The sequence below is a fragment of the Somniosus microcephalus genome, chromosome 6 (genome assembly GCF_052327205.1).
Source record: "Somniosus microcephalus isolate GS21.2 chromosome 6, FLI_Smic_1.0, whole genome shotgun sequence".
Taxonomy (NCBI): domain Eukaryota; kingdom Metazoa; phylum Chordata; class Chondrichthyes; order Squaliformes; family Somniosidae; genus Somniosus; species Somniosus microcephalus.
The window spans coordinates 113,903,957-113,920,022 of record NC_140992.1 but is presented as its reverse complement, the minus strand read 5'-3'; the positions used below and the strand labels follow the sequence as shown (position 1 = coordinate 113,920,022).

Genomic DNA, 16,066 nt, shown 5'->3' with positions numbered 1-16,066 from the left:
TTGGAGAAGTGGTCAGATTGTGGTCAAATGAAAAGAAAATTATTCTTGAAGTTACATGTTTAAATTGATTATCTCAACTATGTAATGTGCAGCCATGTAAGTTACACAATTTGCAGCGTAGAAATCATACAAAAAGTATAATTAAAAACCAAGTTCAAAACAACACCCTTTTATGTCATAAAATCTATCAGGAATCCGTTGCTCACTGACGTGGGTCTTCTCGCCCCGACTGTTCTTCTGGATCCTGTACTCAAAAACAAGTTAACTTTCCATCCACAAGAGTTGGCTCAGTTGCTGCGGCCTTGAATTTCAGGTCGGTTTGAACATTAGATTGGCTGATGTTAAATTCTTTGCCTAATGATCTCCGACTTTTGCCAGTTCTCTATGCTGCCATTTCCACTCTGCCCCGTAGGTTTCGTTCGGTTGATCACTCAGAAGACATCCTGTCCTTGTTGCTATACAGAATGAAATGAATTCTTAATTTATTATTTATCATGGAGGACACAGGTGCCGCTGAAAACTGAGTATCTAATTGACGGATTGCTTGAAGCAATCTATTAGCCATCATTGAAACAATAGGGTGAGGGTGGGGGGGCTGGAGGACAATCGAGATTGGGATGGCCAACTTGCAGGGGCAAAGAAATGAAGCGTGGAACCAAAATAGGCAAAGTTGGCTTTCTGAACAGAGGAACTGGCGAGTTAGTTGAATGCAATTTATACAAATAACATTGATTTCTGACCAGGTCTTTTAAAAGTGGTTGGTTCAGGGGCTATTTCAGCATTTGAAAATATCCGTATGTAAAGCATTGAGCTGCACCTCGCAGTTCAGAACCTTTACAAATGTTAAAAGTTTAAAGGAACTGCAGATCTGTAATCAGCGGCAAGTTAGGTATGGTAGGTCTTGTGAATAATGTTTGAGATAGAATCATGGAATCATACAGCACAGAAGGAGGCCACTCAGCCCACTGTGTCTGTGCTGGCTCTTTGAGCTACTCAATTACTCCCCTGCTTTTTCCCCATAGCCCTGTAAATGTTTTATTTTTCACGTATATATTCCCTTTTGAAATTTAGTACTGAGCCTGCTTCCGCCACCCTTTCAGGCAATGCATTCCAGCTCACAACAACACGAGATGCGAGAGAGATAGAACAAAGGTTAGAAGAGATTGTCGCTGATGCTATTGTACGACTGCTTAACAAACTCATCCCAAACGCCTCTCTCTCTGCTATTTTCATAAAGACGCTCACCTGTTTATTTTTAGCACCTCTGTTAAAAAAGCAGAGGGATAAATTTCACACAAGCGCATTAAGGAGGTAACTTTAGGAGTCTGTGCTGCCTGAATTTCCAAATGTGTGACTGGTGGATTAAGCTCCCTGCCGGCAGTGAGGACTCATAAATGTATCACTCCTGTCTTTGTGCAGTAACATCATCGGCCGCGATTTCTACCTTTGCATGATTTAAAGAAAGTGACTGGGCTCTAAGGCATGCTTCCCCTTTGCAGGATTAACCAGGCCATGGATCCGGGCCACCACAGCAATTCTAGCTCATGTGAGATTAACACGAGTGAGGAGGTGAACACTATGCAGCTGGTGATCTACATCCCCACCTTCGTCCTGGGGCTTCCCTTCAACCTGCTGGCCCTCTGCATGTTTTGCTGCAAGATCAAGAGATGGACCGAATCCACCATTTACATGAGCAACCTTGCCCTGGCGGACATCCTGCTGCTGTTCTCCCTTCCTTTCAAGATGCTCAACCAGGATGGGGTCTGGCCCTTCGGCATGGCCTTCTGCTCCTTCGTAGAGTCCCTCTACTTTGTCAACATGTACGCCAGCATCTTCATCATCACCTCCATCAGCATCGATCGTTACCTCGCCATCATCCACCCTTTGAAGGCGAGGGCTTTCCGATCCCCCCAGAACACTGTGGTAGTCTGCCTCGCCATCTGGGTCTTTGTCTGGGTGGGGAGCATCCCCATCTACGGGTTCCATGACAGCCCGGACTCCAGTAACTCCAGCATCAACAACATCGCCTGTTTCCATGGGTTCTCTGATAACTCGTGGAACCCAGGCCTGGTTGCCTTCTTGGAGCTGGTGGGCTTTGTGATCCCGATGGCTATTATGGTCTTTTGTTCGGTCCGAATCATCAGGAAACTTCTGCAGAGACAAAGTGAGACCCCCGGAAACAGCCAGGCCTGCATCAGAATCATCACGGCCAATCTGGCAATCTTCATCTGTTCATTTGCGCCCACCCATCTTGGCATCTTCCTTCAATTTTTAGTGAGGCAGGACATCATTGGCAAAAATTACTGTTCAACGCAAAGGGGCATCAGTTTATTCATTCAGGGCGCCATGTGTTTAGCCAATGTCAACTGTTGCCTGGACGCCATTTGCTACTATTTTGTCGCGAAGGAATTCCGGGACCAGGGCTCACGCACCAAAAGATCCTTGGCTTCCATTTTCTCAGTCAATGATGTGAGTATTTAACCAGATTCAGAGCTGCTTTTGCGCACTTACCGTGAAGTCTGTGCCACGTCTTCCTCTTACGCACTCTGCCCTTGATAATTCAGTAGGCTGCACTCTCGTCAACACCGTGGTTTATTTATCATACACCCCAGACTATTTCTTCAGTGCTTTCTCTATAGGAAGAACGGACATTCATACAGTGCCTTTCACGATCTCAGAACGTCCCAAAACACTTTACAGCTAATTTAGTACTTTTAATGTGTAGTCACTGTTGTAATGTAAGACAGCAAGGTCCCACAAACAGCAATGTGATAATGAATAGATAACCTGTTTCAGTGATGTTGGTTGAAGGATAAATATTGGGCAGGACACTGGGAGAACTCCCCTGCTCTTTTTCGACGGTACCATGGGATCTTTTACGTCCTGAAAGGGCAGATAGTTTAATGCCTCAACTGAAAGACGGCACCTCCAACAGCACAGCACTCCTTCAGTAATGCACTGGAGTGTCAGCCTAGATTTTGTGCTCAAGTCTCTGGAGTGAGCTTAAACCCACGACATTCTGAGACAAGAGTGCTACCAGTGAGCCATGGCTGACACGCCACAGCACCTGCCCCAACCCTACAGATCGCGAACCCTCAGATCCCTAACCTGACAGATTCTTAGAAGGTTCAGTATTTATTCCGCATAGTCCCTGACTGCAGGTGCAATATTTTTCGGGGTGGCGGGGGGGGTGGTGTTGGTGAGTGGGAGTATGAATTTTGTGACATGGTCTCTTTAAGGATAGTACTGGGGACTGTGAGTGATATGTTCCATGTGGTCATAGCTTCCCTTGTCTGTCAGTGCTGTGACTGTCTTTGTCAGATATTGAGTGAACAAAACCATAATGCATTAAAGATCATATTGTGTCTCAGTGTTCGGCAACCCTTGCGATAGCAAACTCAAAACATGAGCACCAACTTCAGTCAGAGACAGTCACAGGCAATTGTGTGCGTGGATTCACGCTTTCGCTCGACAAGGGCAACAGACAAACCAAAAAGGAAGTATGTTCATCCCAATCCACATCTTGTAGTAAGAGTCACAAGTGTTGTCTTAAATGTGTTCCAATCTGTTCCAACTCATGTTGCTGATTTTATAAAGTTCCCTTCTACCTCTCTATGGGTCGATTTTTCCTTTTACAGTTTTAAATCTCCACCAACTCCTTCACTTTCTTTCCACTTCAAATGTTTCAGTCTCCTGTACCTTGATGGTTGGCTCTTTGAACATTCGCGGGGCAGCATTTAATGTTTGTAGGAAACTCCTTTGGCTCCTTCCCAACTGAGTCGTTAAACTGTTTACGTTAAATAGACAGAATCTTCTATTAAAATAGGAGGCCGAGGAATGCCAAGTGTTAATGCTCTTAGCCCAATATTCGAAGAGCCTGTTTTCAAGGTACTCGAGTTTTTTACAGCCGCCTCAGTGGACACAAACACTCCTCAGTGTGATCCTGGGCCATACAGATTGGGAAGGTCCCAGGTTCAATGCTCAGTATTTGCAAAATCATTTGATCTCAGCAGAAGCGCTGATGGGGGAACCACAATTGGTGTCTCCACCCCTAGACTAGCGAAATGAAAAATAAGCTTGGGTTCCTGATTCTTGTTGGAGGTGTGTGTGCCTGTGTGTTTATATTTGTACACGTGTGTGTTTGTGCATGTGTTTGCTGACTTTGTGTGTGTGTATTTATGTGTGTTCATGCCTCTGCATGCATGTGTGTTTGAGCATTTGTGTGTGTGTGTATTTGTGCATGTGTGTATTTGTGTGTGTGTGTTTGTGTGTGTGTTTGTGCCTGTGTGAATGTGTATTTGTGTGTGTGTGTGTGTGTATTTGTGTGTGTGAGAGTGTGTATTTGTGTGTGTGTGTGGGTTTGTGTTTGTGCCTGTGTAAGTATGTATTTGTGTGTGAGTGTGTATTTGTGTGTGCGCGAGTGTGTATTTGTGTGTGAGTATGTTTGTGTGCGCGAGTGTGTATTTGTGTGTGTGTATTTGTGTGTGAGTATGTTTGTGTGCGCGAGTGTGTATTTGTGTGTGTGTATTTGTGTGTGAGTGTATTTGTGTGTGAGTGTATTCGTGTGTGTGCGCGAGTGTGTATTTGTGTGTGTGTGTTTGTGTGTGTGTGTTTGTGTGCGTGAGTGTGTATTTGTGTGTGCATATTTGCGTGTGTGTTGGTGCTTGTGTCGGTGCCTTTGTGTATTTGTGCATGTGGGTTTGTGTGTGTGTGTGTGTTTGTGCCTGAGTATGTGTATTTGTGTGTGTGTGTTTAATTGTATGTATTTGTATGTGTGTGTGTATGTGTGTGTGTGTATTTATATGTGTATATGTTTGTGTGTGTGCATTTGTTTGTGCATGTGAGTCTGTGTGTGTGTGTATGTGTTAGTGTGTATGCACAGACATTGGGTGAGGGTAGGATTGGGTTTGGCTGTGATGCTCCCCACTATCAAATAGCCTGTTGATACTCTCCTATCTAAACTCAGGCATAAAGAATGGACATCTTAGTGAGGCACCAGATGGATGTAGGTGACCATAGGCCCATACCCCAGCAAGAGTCACTGCGGGAGCCACACACACCCCACCCATTGGTACCGGGCATTGAGTAGTCTAACCAGTGGTTCTTAAAGGAACGCTGCAGGTCGCTCAAAATACAGCCAGCACCGGTACAGCGATCGCAGCCCATCGGCAGTAATCAAATTAGGCCCAGTCCTCAAAACAGCTCGGGCCATGCGGCCAGGACTTCAGGCTGTGCTCCTCCCGCTGCCCACCTGAGGTGAAAATCAACCTCAGCGTCTTCAGGGGAGGAGGGGAGAGAAGTGGCAAAAAACAATAACTTGCATTTACACAGCTCTTGTAAAATAGAAAAAGGCCTCAAGGTGCTTTGAATATATTTTACCGCCATAGTAATCCATGTGAAGATAGATTTAATGGGAACAAGAGCTCTGATTTTACAGTGAGCCTGTACATCAGTGCACTCCAGGAACAAGTTTGAAAATGTATCATTCTGTCTGTTGTAGTCAGCTGCAAACCAAATCCCACACCTACTGCAGTGGAAAGTGGACTGGAGGGTTTAACGCAACTGCAATTCTTTCAGCAAATCTATAGAAATGGAATTATAACCAGAGCAGAGGTACCTTGTGATTGGTCCTATACCCACCGGTTTACAGCAGAGATTAGCAGACTCTGTCCTGAATCAGATCCAATACAGAGAGCCTAAACTAAGCCATCATTCTGAATGAGCCACATCTCTTCCTCGTAAAGAACATAGGAACAGGAGTCGGCCATTCAGCCCTTCGAGCCTATCCTGCCATTCAATTAGATCATGGCTGATCTGTATCTTAAATCCTTTTAGCTGCCTTGGTTCCATATCCCTTAATACCCTTACCTAACAAAAGCCTATCAATCTCAGTTTTGAAATGTTCAATTGACCCCCAGCCTCAACAGTTTTTGGGGGAGAGAGTTCCAGATTTCTCCTACCCTTTGAGTGAAGAAGTGCTTCCTGACATCACCCCTGAAAGGCCTAGCTCTAATTTCAAGGTTATGCCCCCCACCACCCACTTGTTCTGAAAGAACTTGTGTTTAATCAGTAAATACCTGGGAGGTGGATGATTCCAGTCGTGTCTTCAAATCAATGAATAACACAACCACAAAATGCTGGAAACACTCAGCAGCTCAGGTAGTGTCTATGGAGAGAGAAAAACAGAGTTAACGTTTCAGGCCGATGACCTTTCTTCAGGACCATTGACCTGAGACGTTAACCCTGCGCTTCTCCACAGATACTGCCTGATCTGCTGAGTATTTCCAGCATTTTCTGTTTTTATTTCAGATTTCCAGCATCCGCAGTATTTTGCTTTAAAGAATAGCGAAGCTTCATTTGAAGGATGTAACAGCCTGCTTAATGTTCATATGCTTAAAAGAAAATCCTGTTATACTGCAATCTGAAACAAAAGTGATGTAATTTTAACAACGGTCCATAACTAATAATAATACTGTAATTAATAGCATACTAACTAGCATTATAAAGTGTAATTGTGTGCCTACGGTCTGCTGACAAATTTTAGTACAAATCAATCTAATGGTGTTACTTCCCTGTATTTAAAACGTGTTAAAGAAAGAACTTGCATTTATATAATGCCTTTCACAACCTCAGGAAGTTCCAAAATATTTTACAGACTAAGATGTGTAGTCACTGTTGTAATGTAGGAAACACAGTAGCCAATTTGTCCACAGTAAAGTACCTCATACAGCAATGTGATAATGACCAGATAATCTGGTTTAGTGAATAGCAAAATACTGCGGATGCTGGAAATCTGAAATAAGAACAGAAAATGCTGGAAATACTCAGCAGGCCAGGCAACATCCGTGGAGAGAGAAACAGAGTTAATGTTTCAGGTCGGTGACTTTTCGTCACTCCCTCAGCACTGCACTGGAGTTTCAGCCTAGATTTTTGTGCTCAAGTCTCATGGAGTGGGACTTAAACCCACAACCTTCGGACTCAGAGGCGAGAGTGCTGCCCACTGGACCACCTTTAGTTCTATGTTTGTTAATAACCAGTTATCGCAGTATCTCTATTTTAAAAGCTGTCCACCACAGCTTTGCACCATCGACAGCAGAGGGACTGAAGACCAAAGTGCAGAAAAGAGTCGGATTTTTTAACGTTGTACGGTAGCCAAGTGAGATTGGTTTCTGTGGCTTCTTCCTCTGATTCATAACATGATTTTACCAGCACTGCTGAGTTGATAAAACGTTGAGGGCCAAGTGCGAGAGGAAAGCCACTGAGATAAGACTTAAAAATGCAAACATTTAGGAAGGCAGAGGTCTGTGTAATCTTTCCCTAACTCGTGCACACATGCAAGTTCCAGACATGCCATGCAAGCAGTACTTTGCATACCGTGCATTAGCTAGTATACAGGGCGTATTGCGCAGTAACTAGTATAAAGAAATGCTTATACAGACCAGTTGAGCTTAAACAAAAGAAACATAAAGCAAAAACAGAGACTTTGCTGACCCCCAGCTCCAGACAAGCTGCTAATACTGATCGAGAGTTCCTTTCTGAGCTAGGTAGAATTTAAATGCAGAAATTTTCAGAAAGTATTATACGAGAGAAGTAATGTCAAATTGACAGAGGGCCATAGAAAATTTGAATTAGCCAATGGGATCTTCTTACAGATGAAGCTTTAATTAATTTGCAGTATAGTGGAGATGAGTGGCAACGGCTGGTGCTAAGTGTTAACAGACAGCAGAACCCACTTCCCTAAAACATTTTTAAAACAGTTTGAAACGTTCTAGATGTTGAATGCTGAAAACAAAGCTTCTTCCTGTCAGGAACCAATGTCCTCACAGTTATACAACATGTGCAACAACAATGACTTGAATTTATATAGCACATTTAAGGAAGTAAAACATCCCATTTGACACCGAGCCACGTAATAATCTTTGTTAAATTTCTTGTTAGTTTGTCATCATTGTGAATATTCATCTCATTGTGAATATTCAACTAAATGTATACAAAATGGTTAATCTTCACAGTTAAAGATAAAGGCCTAGAAATTCATTATAGCCACTTTTGGGGCGGTAAAGTCGGGCGGCCGCTAAAGTTTGCGCCCGGCGCAAATTCGAGGCCACTTCGCCGATATTCATTAGCTTCGCCCTAAGAGTTTGCTCGAGCGCTAAAACTGGCGATGCACGGCTCTCTTTAGGCGCTAAGCCGGCGGCCCGGGCGCTAACACCGGAAGTTGGGCGCAGGGCAGGTGCAGCGAGCTGCTGATTGACGGCAGACACTCTGGCTCCGGTGAGCTCTTAAAGGGGGAGGGTGGATTTGTTTTTTTGAAAGGCCGAGACTGCTGTATTTGTGTTGTTGGGGAGGGCTTCTCTCCATCAGTTTGTCGTCTCCTCCTCCTCCTCCTCCTCCTCCCAAAACGGCTGCCTTTTCTACTGCAGGAGTGCCCTTTAATTTGCGCTCCCCGCGGCCCGCCTCGGCTGTGTACCGTTCCACTTCACAGTCGTTTGGGCCGCCAGGCGCACAATGGGGCAGCGCGAGTGAAGTTCCGGTTCCGGGCGCACAAAGGGCGTTGCACGGCGAAATGACGTCATGATCTGCGCGCGCAGCTGAGCGCGCGCAAAGACTTTGCGCTGGCGCTAAATGTCTACTGAAGTTGGGGCGAGGCGCAGATCGCGCTGCGCCCGGGCGTTAAGCGCCTAGCGCTCGAGATCTGCTCCTCCTAAGGCGTTAACGGCTGGCGCAGCCAACTGAATTTCTAGGCCAAAGAAAAGAAAGAACTTGCATTTATACAGCACCTTTCACGACTTCAGGACGTCCCAAAGCACTTTACAGCCAATGAAGTACTTTTTGAAGTGCAGTCACAGTTGTAATAAGAACATAAGAAATAGGAGCAGGAGTAGGCCATTTGGCCCTTCGAGCCTGCTCCGCCATTCAATAAGGTCATGGCTGATCTTCTACCTCAACTCCACCTTGCTGCACTATCCCCATATTCCTTAATTTCCTTAGTTACCAAAAATTTATCAACCTCTGTCTTGAATATACTCAACGACTGAGCCTCCACAACTCTCTGGGACAGAGAATTCCAAAGATTCACAACCCTCTGAGTGAATAAATTTCTCCTCATCTCTGTCCTAAATGGCAAACCCCTTATTCTGAGATTGTGGCCCCTAGTTCTCGACTCCCCAGCCAGGGGAAACATCCTCCCTGCATCTACCCTGTTAAGCCCTGTAAGAATTTTGTATGTTTCAATGAGATCGCATCTCATTCTTCTAAACTCTATGGAATATAGGCCTAGTCTACTCAGTCTCTCCTCATAGGACAATCCCCTCATCCCAGGGGATTGCCCTATGAGGAATGTAGGAAACGCAGCAGCCCATTTCTGCACAGCAAGGTCCCACAAACAACAATGTGATAATGACCAGATCATCTGTTTCAGTGATGTTGGCTGAGGGACAAATATTGGCCAGGACACCAGGGAGAACTGCCCTGCTCTTTTTCTTCAGCTGCTGCAGAAACCCTCATCCATGCCTTTGTTTCCTTTAGACTCGACTATTCCAATGTTCCCCTGGCTGGCTTCCACCCTCCGTAAACCTGAACTCATCCAAAACCCTGCTGCCCGTGTCCTAACTCGCACCAAGATCAATTCACCAATCACCCCTGTGCTCATGGACCTACATTGGCTCCCGGTCCGGCAACGCCTCGATTTTATAAATCTCATCCTTGTTTCAAATCCCTCCATGGCCTCGCCCCTCCCAATCTCTGTAACCTCCTCCAGCCCCACAACTCTCTGAGATTTCTGCGCACCTCCAATTCTGGCCTCTTGCACATCCCCGATTTTCTTTGCTCCTCCATTGGTGGCCGTGCCATCAGTTGCCTAGGCCCTAAGCTCTGGAATTCCCTCCCTAAACCTCTCTGCCTCTCCATCTCTCTCTCCTATTTTAAAATGCTCCTTAAAACCTACCTCTTTGACCAAGCTTTTGATTACCTGTCCTAATATCTCCTTATGTGATAATCGCTCCTGTGAAGCGCTTTAAGGCGCTATATAAATGCAAGTTGTTGTTGTAGTGCCATGGGATCTTTTAGGCCCACCTGATGCGAAGGGCGACACCTCCGACAGTGCGGCACTCCCCCAATACTGCGCTGGAATGTAAGCCTTGTCTCTGGAGTGGGGCCTCAACCCATAACCTACTGACACAGAGGCGAGAGTGCTAGCACTGAGCCATGGGTAACACAGTGATTCCTACTGTTATCGTCACTGTGAAGATTAGCCATTTTGTGTACATTCATTTACGGTACGGTCTTGCATGGCTGAATTGTTTTCCTGGTTCTAAAGGATTGTCTGTTTTTTTTCATTTTCTTTGAAGCCTTTTGTTTATTAGTTATAAAAATATTGGAGATGCAAAGAAAAAGTCTGTTTGACTGGGCGGGGTGGTTGGAGGTCATGTGAGGAAAACTCCAGGAATACGTCCAATCGGAGTTGGCAACGCTATCCTAATCCGACTGAGCTAGTCTCACACCAGTCATATAACTATGGATCAGGAAAGGCAGTTTTTATTACCAATGTAAAAAACCCAGCTTTATTCAGGTTTCATTTTAGACGTACAAAGGGGGAGAAAATCAGTGGGGATAAAACTGGAGCCCAAGAAGCCAGTAAAGTTCAGAAAAATTAATAAAAAGCAAGGGGCAAGCAGGAGGGGAGAGGGGTTTTCATTTGAAAGAAGTACAATTTGAGGCATGAAATCTTTGTGCACTTGTGCCATTTTTATTACTTGTACAAAAGAGAAGAATAAATAATGATAGAATGCAAAAATATGACAGAACCAAGCTGGGACCGACTCCCAAGGCAAACTCCCCTCAGCCCCATGCACCTCCTTTCAATTAAGCCATTCAGTATTTATTAATGTACGACAATGGGTAGGTTAGCGAGGACTGGGGTGATGGTCTATGGGACTAGGTGATGATTAGGATACGAACTGCAAAATTTTTGGATGAACTGAAGGCCTCAAAGCTTGGAGAATGGCAGGCCAGCAAGAAGAGCATTGGAATAGTCAAGTCTGGAGGTGATGAAGACTTAGCTGTGGGCTTCAGTAGGAGATGAGCTGAGGTAGGGATGGAGGTGGGCAATATTATGGAGCTGAAAGCAGGCAGTCTCTCTGATGGCGAGAATGTAGATTGGAAGTTCAACTCAGGGTTCAATAGGATGCCAAGGTTGCAAACAATCTAACTCAGCCTGAGATAGTAGGATGGAGTTAGTGACAAGGGCATGGAGTTTGTCGCAGAGGCTGAAGACAATGGCTTCGGTCTTCCTAACACTTAGCTGGAGGAAGTCACAGTACATCTAAGATTGGATATCTGATGATCAATCTGACAACACAGAGGCAATGGAAGTGTTGGGAGAGTTGGTGCAGAGGCAGAGCTGGGTCTCATCAGCATGCATGTGGAAGGTGATTGCATGTCTGCGAATGATGTAGTCAGGCGGCAATATGTGGATGACAAAAAGGAGGGGACCAAGGGTAAATCTTTGGGGAACTCCAGAGGAAATATGTGGGGGTGGGAAGAGAAGCCATTGCTTTAAGGGCTCTGGCTGTGATTGGATAGGTAAGAGTGGAACCAATCAAGGCCAATCCCATGGAGCTAGCAGTGAAGGCGAGGCATTAGAGGAAGATGATGTAGTCAATCGCGTTGAAAGCTGCAGAGAAGTTTGAGGAGGACGAGGAATGTCATTTGTGACTGTGGCTGTGACTGTTTTGGTGCTGTGGGAGGGATGGAAATCTGATTAAAGAGATTGATATAGGGAGTTGTGGGAGAGATAGGAACACATGTGGGAGGTGACAACACATTCAAGGGCCTTGTGGGTGGAAAGGAGGATGGAGATGGGGCCGTCGTTGGCGCGGACAGAGGGGATAAGAGTGGAGGGGAACGGTGCCTGAGGAAAGGGAACCATTTACATTGTCAGCTAGTATGGGGGATTGGAAGGGAAGTTGGGTGGTCAGCAGTTTAGTCAAGGAAGCAGGAAATGGGGCTCATGAATGAGTTGGAGAGAGCATGGGGGAGATGGGAGAGAAACTAGCAAGAGAGAGGAATCAGGGATATGTCAGGGTGGGGATTGGGGGGAGTGATGGCTTGGTGGACAAGAGGAAGGTAGGTAGCAGCAGAGGCAGTAAAATAATAAAGCAATTAATGTAAAGTAAACAATGAGCATTATGAGATTTTCTTAAATGTGGTGGGTGGAAATTGATCTATGCCAGCGAAACAGAATCATGGAAAAGAAAATTGCGTGCAGTGTAAATGGACGGCCAATTCGCGATGAGCCCATTTCACACATTAAGGTGCAGATCAATTTCACCTCTGATAGTTTATGTTAATATTGAACTGACTTGTCTTTCTGTGTATTGATAATGATAATGTTTAATATATTGCAGATCACCTCCCACCTGTAATTCCAGTTTTATGTTCTGAAGTGTTGGAATAAACCTACAGTTATGCACTGTGACGCAGTTTCTGTCTCTCATTTCAAGCTACCTGCACACTCATTCAGTCTGATTAGAAACAAGGGCCCTGAACCTCCATGGTCCTGATTTCCTGCCATAACTTTGGAGGGAGATCAGGATCATGGAGGGAGATTGGCGAACCCCCAGAGGAGTCACGTTAGCAGATCGGGGAACCCTTGTGGGAATTCAGAGCCAAGAAGCTGTTCGAATTGACTATCCCGTTCCAATAGTAAAGATGCTCCAATGGTCACATCAGTGTCAGGTGGGCTCAGTTGGTAGTTCCCGTACCTCTGAGTCAGAAGGTTGTAGGTCCAATCCTACTCCAAGGCTTCCTATAGGCCCCTAGAATTGAGTGCTGTGCACAGGCAGTGTGGCGGAACAGCAATGGGCCAGATGTCTCTCCTCTGCACCCTGACTTCCTCATGGGGCTAATGTGCATGTCCTGGGCATTGTGTAGGTGGGCCCCCTGGCTTCCTACTGGGACCATTTATGACAGCCACAGGGAAATGAAGCATCGCTGCAAACCTTAAAGGCCTGTGGCTGCTCAAATGGGCTGGAGCATCTTGGGGCCTCGGGAGAACCTGTGGGGCTGGGCAGTCAACTTCCACCGAAGGATGGCCATGAAGATATGGCACACACGGGCTTATAGCAGACATAATATAGAAGCTTATAGTAGCCCACCGACTCTCACAGCTACCTTGATTACATGTCCTCCTACCCCACTTCTTGGATGGACTTTATTCCATTCTCCCAGTTTCTCCATCGCCAACACATCTGTTCCGACAATGCCACCTTTCACACCAGTGTTTCCAAAATGTCTTCCTTTTTCCTCAAATGAGGATTCCCCTCCATCGACTGTGTCTGTCCCATTTCCAACATTTCCGTTCTCACCCCTTGCCCTCCCTCCCAGAACCATGCTAGGGTTCCCCTTGTCCTCACCTTCCACCCACCAGCCTCCACATTCAATGGATCATCCTCCACGCGATGCCACCACTGTAAAGTCTGTGGGTTATATGGTGAATTAATACACAGACTACAAGAGTAACTTTAACAGGACTTTACTATTCGAAGGTCAGGGCGAATCTGCCCAATAAATCCTTACACAGCACTTATATACCGGTGTGGTCACCACCGATATTACAGTATACAGTAGCCAAGATAAAGTAGTGCAACCCTTAAAATAGTTCGCTTAAAGGTGGAACGTTACATACACTACAATCCTCCCTTTTTAGGTTAACAATATATACATATTCCCATTAATATAACATCTTAACATATATACAACTTTATGTGAAACAGTTCACAGATTCAGTCTCTCTGGAGGCTTCCGGACTCTGTCCGGATAACGCCTCGGTGGTGTAGTCGTTTTCGGTGGTGTAGTAGGTTCTTCTGGCAAGATCGATTCGGCTTGAAGGACCATTTCAGGTTCATCGGATTCCAGTATTACCGGATCGGAGGTAGATGCTCTGGGTATCTCTGCTTCAACATTAGACGTATAGAGTTGTGGAGTAGGTTGGGCCTTTGTGGATGATTCTATGATCTGGTTAACATGGTGCCTTATTATGCTTTCACCAATGTCCACGGTATACATCAACGGTCCTAGCCTTTTTCCAATAGTTCCCGGCTGCCATTTCTCGGTACGGTAGTCCCGGGCCAAAACTTGTTGACCTATCTGAAAGGATCTAGTTGGCCTTTCATTCATGCCTTGAAATTGCCGGTTCTCTACGTCCCGTCTGATGTTTGGCTTAATCAAATCCAGCCGGCATCTTATTCTTCTATTGAAAAACATCATGGCGGGAGTTTGGTTTGTGACCGCATGTGTCGCATTCCTGTACGCCAACAAGAAGTTATCTACCTTATGTTGTAGATTTATGTCTTCATTACCCATGGCCTTTATGGCCTTCTTGAAGGTCTGGACAAACCTTTCAGCTAATCCATTGGTGGCGGGATGGTATGGGGCGGACGTATAGTGCTTGACCCCATTGCTTTTTAAGAACTTCCTGAATTCTTCGGACACAAATTGCGGTCCATTATCAGAACAGATCTGTTCCGGCAGCCCATTCCTGGCAAATATGGTCCTTAATACTGTGATGGTTTTTTCCGTGGTGGTGGAGGACATTTTTATTACCTCCGGCCACTTGGAGTGTGCATCCACCGCGATTAAAAACATTGAATCCATAAATGGACCAGCAAAGTCGATATGTACCCTTTGCCATGGAGATGAGGGCCACTCCCATGGATGGGGCTTGTGGTGGCGCGTTTTGGACCTTCTGGCATCCTAGACAGCTCTTGGTTATTTCTTCGATGTCTCCATCAATACCTGGCCACCACACAAATGCTCTGGCTAGGTTCTTCATTTTCACTCCACCCAGATGCCCCTCGTGAAGCTCCTTTAGTACTTTCTGCTGGAGTTTGGGTGGAATCACCACTCTAGATCCACACATCAAGGTTCCTCGGCACACTGACAGCTGTTCTCTTCTGTGCGAAAATGCTGGCAGCATTGGTTCGCCATGTACTGGCCATCCCTCCACCGTTAAATCGTAGACTCGTGAGAGAGTCGGGTCATTTCTTGTTTATTTTCGATCATGGAATTTGTTACTGGTAGACATTCCGTTATGGTTGAGTGGAACATCTCCACTGGGTCCACTGTAGTCGCCTCTTCTTCCACTGGCAACGGTAGGTGCGATAACCCATCAGCATTTCCATGCTGTTTGGACCTTTTGTATTCGATGTCATATTGGTGTGCCCCTAGTAGAATGGACCACCTCTGTAGCCTTTGTGCTGTCATAGTGGAAACGGCCTTGTTAGGGTTGAATATGGACACCAACGGCTGGTGGTCTGTCAGCAATGTAAACTTCTTGCCCTGCAGGTAATGATTGAATTTCTTTACTCCCCACACAAGGCTGAGAGCCTCCCTATCTATCTGAGCATAATTTCGCTCAGCGGAGGTCAATGATCGGGACGCAAATGCGACTGGCCTTTCCGAGCCATTTGGTAACTTGTGTGAGAGTACAGCTCCAATACCATAAGGGGAAGCATCACAAGCTAGACGAAGAGGTAGCGTTGGGTTGAAGTGAGCCAACACCTCCTCAGAGGTAATCAACGCCTTGCTTCTGCGAAAGGCCTTCTTACAGTCCTCGCTCCACTTCCATGGTACTTCTTTCCGCAACAGAGCATTCAGCGGATGCAGCACCGTGGATAGATTTGGCAGAAATTAATGGTAATAATTAATCAACCCCAGAAACGACCTCAACTGTGATACATTTTCCGGAGCGGGGGCCTTCACGACCGCTTCGATCTTGTCAGGTGACTTGTGCAGCCCCTCTTGGTCAATGACATGACCGCAGTACGAGATCCGTTTCTGGAAGAACTCACATTTCTGGCGATTAACTCGAAGGCCATATTCCTTCAACCTGGTGAGTACCAGTTTCAAATTTGTGAGGTGTTCCTCCTCGTCTTCTCCCGTAATCAGGATATCGTCCAAGTAACACTGAGTGCTTGGAATACCTTGTAAGACCTGCTCCATGGCCCTCTGCCAAATTGCTGGAGCCGAAGCTACTCCAAAAACCAGTCTATTGTATCGATACAAG

General features: G+C 45.7%; 1 protein-coding gene across 1 annotated transcript; it reads left to right on the top strand.

Annotated features, from left to right (window-relative positions):
* Positions 1-1,099: 1,099 nt before the first annotated feature.
* LOC147116006 (G protein-coupled receptor 55-like) lies at positions 1,100-3,810 on the top strand. Its single transcript, XM_085989487.1, has one exon. The coding sequence runs from the start codon at positions 1,483-1,485 to the stop codon at positions 2,479-2,481; it is 999 nt and encodes a 332-aa protein (XP_085845613.1). The 5' UTR covers positions 1,100-1,482; the 3' UTR covers positions 2,482-3,810.
* The last annotated feature ends 12,256 nt before the right edge of the window (positions 3,811-16,066 follow it).

Coding starts and splice junctions, on each gene's coding strand:
- LOC147116006 (XM_085989487.1), top strand. CDS start 1,483: ATGCTTCCCCTTTGCAGGATTAACCAGGCCATGGATCCGGGCCACCAC.